The following is a 9,883-nucleotide window of genomic DNA, read 5'->3' as shown; positions in this document are numbered from 1 at the left end:
TGCAATCCAAAACATGTTTGAGTACGTGGTTGTTTGGTCCGATAAGAAAAACTATCTCGTGAAATGTTCACGTGATGAGTGTAATTGGACATGTAGAGCATCGAAGTTAGCCAAAATAGATATGTTTAAAATAAGACACATTACAGAAGGTCATATATGTGCTTCAAAAATCATACTCAGTACTTATAGGCAAGTAACAAAGACAGTTGTGTCAATCTGCATTAAGTACAAGTACACATCATCGCGCACCATATACACACCGAATGATATACGCAACGACATGCTGCATACATATGGAGTATCTTTGAATTATGTCCAAGCTTGGCGATCTCGAGAGGAAACTCTGAAAGTGCTATGGGGCGATCCAACTGATTTATTCAATAAGATACCAGCCTTTTTTTCGTGCTACAACAAACAAATCCTGGATCAGTCACAAGTCTAGAAATTGATGGTCACAATAGTTTAAATATTGCTTCATGGCACTAGGTGCATCTATACGGGGATGGAAACATTGTAGGCCAGTTGTTGTGATTGATGGCACATATCTAAATGGAGACTATGGTAGCACCTTATTCACGACATGTACACAAGATGCAAATAACGGCATTTATGTACTTGCTTTCGGGATTGGGGATAATGAGAATGACAACTCCTGGACATGATTTTTTAGACAGATGAGGAAAGCATATGGGGACAGAGACGATTTGTGCTTTATGTCGGATCGTCACAACAGCATCAAAAAGGCGATTAAAAACGCGTATCCGGGAACATGTCACGAGATATGTTCGTACCATCTACTACAAAATCTAAAATCACGGTACGAGAGATCAGGACAAAACATAACACAAGCATTCAATACAACTGTTCGTGCCTACACACTGTTGGAATATGAATATTACATACAACAACTCGGCTCGATTAATGATAAGATAAGGGATTATCTGGTACTATACTATACGTTGTCCTATGATGATATTCACATAAATACGTTTAACATGATACCATGGTTTTGTTTGTAGGACGAAGTTGGACCTGAGAGATGGTCACTTTTTCACATGCCTTCAAACCGGTATTCCACAATGACATCGAATATTGTGGAGTCGGTTAATGCGATCACAAATTCTGCCAAGAACTATTCTATTATAGCTTTATTGGAGTCATTGAGACAAATTATGCAATCTTGGTTCTACAGACACAAGGAGGACGCTCAAGGCACTTTTACAACTTTGTCAAGCAAGTATGAGAAGAAGATGAAGGAAATGAGCACAGATATGAGAAACTTGAGGGTAAAGTTAAATATTGTGATCTAATCTATAATCTATGACGTACCTGAACTGATCTGTGACATGTGCTGTGACTTCTGCTGTGATCTGTACCGTTGTGTTTCAGTAATATTTGTGTAATATTATATATAACTACGTGACATGCAATTTCATCTGTGTCCTACTTTTTCATTATGTGACTTATTATGTCTTTAACTTGAATCTATATCTATAGGTTTCCCCTATTATTCAGGTAATATTCTCAGTTAGCGGTGAAAGTTCATCTTTCATTTTTGATATAGAAAACCGGACATGCACATGTAGGATACTTTAAGTTGATCAATTACCTTGTCCACATGCTTTGGCTGTATTTGCGAGTATGAAGATGGATCCATATGAACACTGTTCCTACTACTACACAAGTGAAGCATTCAGAAGTACATACCAAGAAACCATTTTTCCTGTAGGAAATCCAGCTGAATGGATAGTGCCAAATGATGTCCATGACATAGTTGTAATTGTACCTAATCAAAAGCGAAGTTGTGGAAGGCTTACTGAGAAGAGATTCAGACCAGTGTATGAGGAAAACATAACCGTCAAATGCGTTCGATGTGGTAAAAATGGTCACAATCGTAGAACATGCAGTAACTTAGTTCCATTAAGTCAAAGCAACAAGAATAAAGAGAGGAAGATGACGAAGACTGGAAATACACATTGATATATTTTTTATAATTCCCTCGTTTTTTCATTCATTGATTTTTTGTAAATGTAGGATGCACAACATTGAATGACACATATTGACCATATCATAACCAATACAATGCTAAGATTTTTTGTAATTTCCTTTTGGATGTTCAGCAACAATGTGTGACCACTAGCACGTATGAGAAACTCAACGAATGTGTCACATATGAAAATCTGTAGGAAAAATTGTTATACAATCGTCATGCAGTGAACTGTGATCAATATGGAATTAGCTGTGACCAATATGAAATTATCTGTGATCATTCTTCAATAACCTGTGATTAGTATGTAGTAACTGTGGTCATTATTAATGACATGTGACCAGAATACAGTGACTTGAATGCAGTGACCTGTGACCCTTGTGCAATCAACTGTGAATATATGACATAATCTGTGACTAGACATCAATGAAATGTGATCAATATGCAGTGACCTGTGACCATTTATCAAGACATGTGACCAGGATGAAGTGACATATGATCAATATCCAATGACATGTGACAAACATGCGCTAAACTATGACCAACAAAAGATGACCAGTGACCAATTGCAAAGACTCAGGAAAATGGGAGTGGTTCAGTTGCAATTAGCTATGACAAAAGTATGAAATGATCTGTGACCAATCTTCAATGACCTCTGACCAGATTGGATTGACTTGTGATAATTCTTCATGACCTGTGAACACAACAGAGTTACCTGTGACCAACATACAATGACCTGTGACCATGATACATTGACCTGTGACCAACTTACAATAACCAGTGACCTGTGAAGTGCAGATAATCCTAAAAACTGGTGACCTGTGATAATCTTAAAAACTGTAGATAACCAGTGACTTGTGAATTGCAGGATACAGTGACCTGTGACAATGAGAATTGATCTGTGACCAAATTACAATAACCAGTGACCTGTGAACTGCGGATAATCCTAAAAATTGGAGTGGGTCAATTTCAGTGTCGGTCAATCGATAAACATGTCTATCACCTGTGCTAATAACACGACACAATGACAAAAATTTGTGCATTAAATTTTGAGACTTTGTCCTCGATACATCGTCAATCTTGCAAAAATATGATATATAGTGAAACTTCTGAAAAACAATGTAATAAAGTCTCCAAACACTAATGAACTTTCTGATATAAACAGAAAAAAGTAAGAACTGCGTTGTCATTACAAACGAATTTTCAAACACGAGACAATGTTTCTATCTATTAAAACTTGTGACTGTTAATTGCACTATCACTCTAAAACAATGCTTTTCCCACCAGTTGGCTGTACCGTCTTTCTAGCCTTCCCGATTTTGCGATATTTGAACAACAATGAAGCTATATCCAACCGAGCTCTCCCCACATCAAACTTCATGGGCATAGATCCTATATCGTCATGCAGCATGTACTCCGCATACTTGACCACGTATATGTCACAATCATGTCTAGGAACGCAAATATCAGACTGTTAGCTATGAAATCCAGCATGTTATAATATGTTTAACTGTAAGTGGAGGTAAAAAAAACTTACCCATTTTTCTGTTGGGGAAGAGAGAAATCAAGATCCACATTCAACTCCATGTAATCTTTTTTCCATATTCCAACACATTTCATGAGATGTGGAAGCATGCTGACAAAAGGTTCAATTCCAATACGGACTTTGATATCATTGTATGTCTTCCTGGAAGAATTCAATAAACACAACATATGTGCCTTCATGTCCAACACTCCAAGCATCCAATGTGCTTTGTTGGTAGGCAGAAGTGGGATAAACACAAGGTCGACTTCAACCCATAGAGTGCTCAATGGAATTCGTGCACCGGTAGTATCGTCAATCAGTCTATCATCTGTCACAAGAACATTTGCATCATCCTTGAACTTAGGATACATGTGCTTGAGTTTGACCTAGAACAACGAGTCCGTTGTGTAGCTACAAACTTGAGATCTCTCACACTTCTTGCCACGTGACGTATGTAGTAGAAGCACACGTCCATATGCTACAAGTACAATAAACAATTAAGAAACCATATATACACCAAAAAACATGATGCAATAAGCTGTTAATGTGATGTGTGACTCGGTTAGAATGTGTGACCAATACAACCTGTAGATAGTGATCATTCAATAATTGATCCGTGACGTAATAAATACATGTGAGCTATACTATTGCACCTTCAGATATGTGTTTTTCCGTGCAACGCGGATTGTGACCTACTGCTCGTGTGATCTGTGACCCATGCTCTATGTTACTAGTATACAATGACCTGTAATGTGACCTGTACTATGACATGCCCTTTAGAACTGTTACTTTTGTGTAGTAACTTACCGAACTAGTCCATGACACCTTCCTGGATACAAGTTCGCACCACCATATCTTGTTTCCCACCAAGTACTGATCGATAGAAAAAGGTGGACGGATGACATCATCTTTATCATTGAACTTCTTCCTGCAAATGAGAAGTACGGATCATTATTTGGAAAATTATGAAAATAGGACAGCAATTTCGTACTTGTTATGCGGTTTGTATCCTCTTTGAAACCAATTTTGAAAGTTAGCAACATCTGCATCTTATACATTCTGATTGTAATGTTCGAAGACCACTACCTTTCCTGACGATTTCATTTGTTTCGCTTTGTCGACAACATAAGGAGACTGTAGTGCTTTAGTTGGCTTTGGAGCCCTCTTTACCGGCAATCCAGAACTTGGTGCACCTCAGTGAGTGCTGCATAATAATAATTTTTTTTAAATATGTGACATACATTAATCAACAAATACATAGATTTCCTCTTGCTCAATACATTCCGTGTCCTTCAAAACATTGGATATGACTGAGTCCACTTGCACTTCAAGTTCCTTAGATGTTTTTGCAACAAGCTAGCTTGGTTGTGTAAATCTAAGAGCGAGATCAAAAGATGGAGGTTCAATAGAACATGAAAATTCAACTGCACACGCAGAGTCAACCTTCGCTTTGCTTTTCGAATCAACACTTTTTTCGACTTTTGCAGCCTGAAAATCAGAACAAAAATGCATTTGATAAGAAGTGTATATCAAACGGTTTGTGGTAACAGATAAATAAGAGGCAGTCAAAGTTGGGGTACTGACTTTGCTTGTTGGTCCAGATCCTCCAACAGTTTCTGGTCCTGAGTTCTCTCTGAATTTGTTCATAATTTTTTTCATTGAACTAGATATCAATGGAGTCATAGAATCAGACATACACTGCATGTGTGATTTGATGTCCAACATGTCGGTACGGATTTCACCTTACATGCGAACAAGCAGCTTCAGTTTCTTTTGCTGATCAGACTTCAAAGATGACACCAGTGCCTGCATTGCCTAAAGCTGTTTGCTTAGCAACCGATTCTCAGGCTGAAGATCAGATATCTGTCCTTTGAAATAATTCATCAATTCGTCGACCACCTGCATCACATGAATACCTATAATCAGGTAACTTATGATGATGAAATATAACATTGATCTGTGACCAGCAGTGAAACGTGTATTGATATGTGACCTAATAACTGAAACCTGTGACCTGAGAATTTTTATGTGACCTGAATTTTTATGTGACCAAATGGACTTGTGACATGATAGATGAAATTGGAAGAGCTTACATCTTTTGATGGCATATCCTCTATGATGCAGGACGAATTAAAAAATAGAAAGAAGAAGCAAGAAAGAGGGGAGAACCGGAGAGAATGGGGGGAGAAACAGAAGAAGAAGCAGAACTTCATGGGGGAGAGGAAGGAGAAGCCATAGGCAACAAACCACCAAAATATTCTTCAATTTATCAAAACTAATGAAATTACATCGCAATTAGGTTTAAATAATAAAAACTAAAACTCTAAGTAGAATGGACTTGGGCCAACACAAGTCCAATTACATAAATAAAATCTAAAATATAAATAAAGTCCAACTAAAAATAAATAAAAAATAGATGTCATCATCAACTCTCTCGGGGTGGGAGAAAAACTCGACCCTGTCGAGTTGATAGATAGTATAGGCTGCAATCAATCTGATACTCCAAATGCGTCAAGTCAAGCCACGGGGGACGATCTTTCTGACGAACCATGTAACAAAATTCCATGATTGATAGTGCTGAAAACTGTAGCTTATTCCCAAGAATATGATCTGACCAAAGGGGGCGATCTTTCCTTCTAACTAAGTACTGATACTGGACTCCAATGACCAATACTCATGCACCTTATCTTCAAGATTTTCACATGATTGTATATAATGAGGAGCATAAGAAGCACGTCGATCTACCCAACAAACAAGGAAGTACTGAATCTTTTCATCATTGGTTAATACAACACGTTCATCTAAAATAACATCAATTTTATCTTTGTGTGCTGTGATAGATGGTATTAAAGTAGAAATATCAACATAGTCAAGTTGGGGGTCCATAAAGCTAAGTAGAAATAGATCATCAAAGGAAGTAACACGATGTTTGTAAGTAATGAAGTCCTTAATATTTAAAGCAAAGTGGTAGTCAAAATGTGATGAAAGGCCAATGACATGTGCATGTGAACCAACATGCTTTAAAATTTTTAAATGACCATCACTACATACTTGCAATATAACATAATCTCCAACGTTAAATTCAAAATATCGTTTATGCGAATCAGCTTGAAGTTTATATATTACATTACTTGCGTCATGTTGTTTATTGATCTCAATATGCAAGTCATGAAGATGACGTACAAATGCCTCAGCTGACATAGACATACTATTATATGGGGACATTGGAATAAGGTCTAAAGGTTTCCTAGACTTATAACTATGAATAACGTCGATGGAACTTGTACCGATAAATGGATGCACAAAATTGTTATATGCAATTTGAATTGTTGGAAGGATCATCCCAATTCTCAAGATTTTCCTTGAAAAGGACATAATTACACAAGCCATCCATATCTTTGGGTTGGAAAAGAGAATGACACACAACATTTAACTGAGAGATATCAGGAGCAAGGGGTACAACCTCTAGATTCATAGAAAAAGTCCTGATACTACATAAGGAAATGTCCTCAATATCATTCAAGTCATCACATTCTTCAAATTTAGGTTCATAGATTTGATCTTTTAACGACTCTTCTATTACATCCTTTCATTTTTCTATGACTAAGGCTCAGTTAGGATATTTGGAAGAGATATGGCCAAAGTCCTTACAGCTGATGCATAGCGGGTGAGATGAAGTCCCTGGAGTTTCAAAAATTTTATCCTTATTTTCCAAGATTTGAGGAACATTAGACGGGGGAGGTCCTAGAAGAGACTTAACAGGAGGAGGTGGAGCCCATGAGGAGGAAGAATGGTTGTCAATACGCATTCTATAAGGATAAGAGGGCATTGGACTATCACGACCTTTACACTTATTTTTCCAAATGGGAGGAACACTAGACAGGGAAGGCTCTATGACAGACTCACGTTGAGGTGGCGCTAATGACATGGGAGATCGATGGTGGTCGCGCTTGTCATATGGAGTACTAACAAATAACTCGTAGTCCCGAGCTGAAGAGTAAGCTTGATCAAGAGTAGTGATGCTTCGAAAGAAAAGTTCACGCTGAAGTTCATCTCTTTGACCTTGTATAAACCTACTTAAAGTCAGGATCTCATCCTCAACGACATGATATTTCACTCGAAATTCCTCAAATTGAGCAATGTACTCAGTTATTAGCCTATTCTCTTGTGTAAGAGTGTTCCATTGGGTGAAAATTTCATGATCTAAGCAACCATCGAAAGTAGGAATATCTAAGTCAATGTCTCTAAAGAAACGCTTCTATCATGGTCTTGTTCTCGCTCACAAACCTGATCCCTATTCCTACGATCACGTCGAAAATATTCTTAATCACTTTGTCCAGGATGATATTGTCTATTATGAGACGCTTCAGAATTAGTGTCCGTCAAATGAGGGGTTCACTTAAAATTGTTCAACTTAGCAGCTAGGTTCTTTCTCTCTTCACGAGTAGCAGTTATATCTTCTTGGACAGTCGAAAGGCTAGTGGCAACTTGCGCTAATTATCTAGTGAGTGCATCAAATGGGGATGGATCCATGGTCAACGTATTAGAAATATAGACGATAAGACGACCACTACACAACTACATACAATGTAATACTAGCTAAATGACATGCAATGATGAGATCAATGAACAATGAATATAAGCAATGAAAAATAACATCTTGAACATTTTTTTTTTAAATCTTAAATTTGGGGATTAAATAGATCCAAAGCAAACTAAAGCTACTGGCACATGTAAAATAACAAAGTAAGGATCAACACAGTAGTCGAATTCTCCAATCACGTTGATAAGTGGGGAACAATAGGGTTTTGACGAAATCAACGGATTCAATCACGTGACTTTAGGTATATTGTTAGAATAACAACATCACAAAAATTTAATTAATGCAATTTTAAATGAAGCAGTATTGTAAACCAATGACAAATATAAATCAAGCACTCCCTATTGTTTAGTTGCAGCGGTGGTGCCCACGGAAGCTTAAACCTGAGGGCGATGTACTTCGAGACCCAAAGAATCAGAACTGTACCCAATTATGATTTCCCAGTTGGCACGTCTCCAGTAGAAAATTATAAGGAATACTCCTAAGCAGTCGAGTCGCTGAATGGAGCACTAATCCTCAAGAGTTTTAACAAGCTGTCCCAATGCAAATATAGGACAAATCCAATTCAACAAATGTCCCTGGCACTCTAAACTCAGAAGAGGTCCATCGACGTGAAAAATAAAGCGAAAACTGAACTCCGGCTGATAGGTGACAACTGGCGTGGCAGTGGATCGCTGGCGATTAGCAGTGAGGACGATCGCGGAAAGTGTGCTGACTATGGGATACCGACGGGGAATGAGGAGTTTAGGGCTTGGGTTGATTGAGTATTGTAGATGTGGGCTGGGTTAATTATTGTATATAATGGGCTAGGTTATGGGCCGAGCGAATTTGGGACCGATTATGGGTTGGATGGTGTTGGGCCGGTTGTGATAATATGTGATAAGTGGATTGGATTTGATGTTTATTGGGCTGAAAAGCGAGTGGACTGGGTAAATAGATAATGAGAGATGGGTTGTGTGTTAGTGGGCTTTGGGAGTAATTTGAGCCACTAGCTTATGGCCCAAGTGTTTTGATAAAAAAAAAAGAATGGACTAGGTTATAGAGATGGAATATATGGGCTGAAGGGCTAAGTGGGCTTGAATGCTAGGGTCTGGGATATGTGGAACAAAACCATAATTTTTTTTTTATTTATGAGCAGCAGCAGCAGCAACAAAAAAATGAGAATTTTTTTTTGGACGTGAACAGTACCCGTGAACAGTAATTTTTTTTTTTTTTTTAGAAACTGACCAAAATACTAAACTGAAATTATGGGTGAACAGTACCCCCGATGAACAGTAACTCTATTTCTTTTTTTCTTTTTTTTTTTCAACTAACACTGAAAATTGAAGAAGAAGAAAAAACTACTGCCTTTACCAAATATTCTTTTAGTTCGTACTGTTCCAACAGATTTTGGGAAGGAAATATGAATAAATTTTGGATTAAAGAAAAGAAATTACCCAACTTGGCTCTGATACCAAATTTGATGCAGGACGAATAAAAAAAATAGAAAGAAAAAGGGTCAACACAAGCCCAATTACATAAATAAAATCTAAAACATAAATAAAGTCTAACTAAAAATAAATAAAAAGTAAATGTTCTCATCACTCTGAATCGGTGGTGTCATTTGACTTACGCTCCCCACTTGGAGAATCTTCATGGATTGATGTCCCCTTCCAACTAGGTGGTACGTCAACAAAATCATCATCATCAATGGGGAGATCAGAGTGTCCCAAGCGTCCATCAGTTATCAGAAGCATGAGAGTAGATTGTTTAATTCCCGAATTACTTGGTT

The 9,883-nt window shown here is 37.6% G+C and overlaps 1 protein-coding gene across 1 annotated transcript; it reads left to right on the top strand.

Moving 5' to 3' along the window:
• Positions 1 to 674: 674 nt before the first annotated feature.
• LOC111373654 lies at positions 675 to 1,980 on the top strand. The gene is made up of 4 exons (XM_022996224.1): positions 675 to 944; positions 1,020 to 1,286; positions 1,498 to 1,515; positions 1,648 to 1,980. The coding sequence occupies exons 1-4, from the start codon at positions 675 to 677 to the stop codon at positions 1,978 to 1,980; spliced, it is 888 nt and encodes a 295-aa protein (XP_022851992.1).
• The last annotated feature ends 7,903 nt before the right edge of the window (positions 1,981 to 9,883 follow it).

This window comes from Olea europaea, chromosome 2 (assembly GCF_002742605.1).
Source record: "Olea europaea var. sylvestris chromosome 2, O_europaea_v1, whole genome shotgun sequence".
Classification (NCBI taxonomy): domain Eukaryota; kingdom Viridiplantae; phylum Streptophyta; class Magnoliopsida; order Lamiales; family Oleaceae; genus Olea; species Olea europaea.
The sequence above is the reverse complement of the archived record's forward strand: the minus strand, read 5'-3'. Positions and strand labels throughout refer to the sequence as shown.

Coding starts and splice junctions, on each gene's coding strand:
- LOC111373654 (XM_022996224.1), top strand. CDS start 675: ATGAGGAAAGCATATGGGGACAGAGACGATTTGTGCTTTATGTCGGAT. Junction 945..1,019: donor ATAAGATAAGGGATTATCTG/GTACTATACTAT, acceptor TTTTGTTTGTAG/GACGAAGTTGGACCTGAGAG.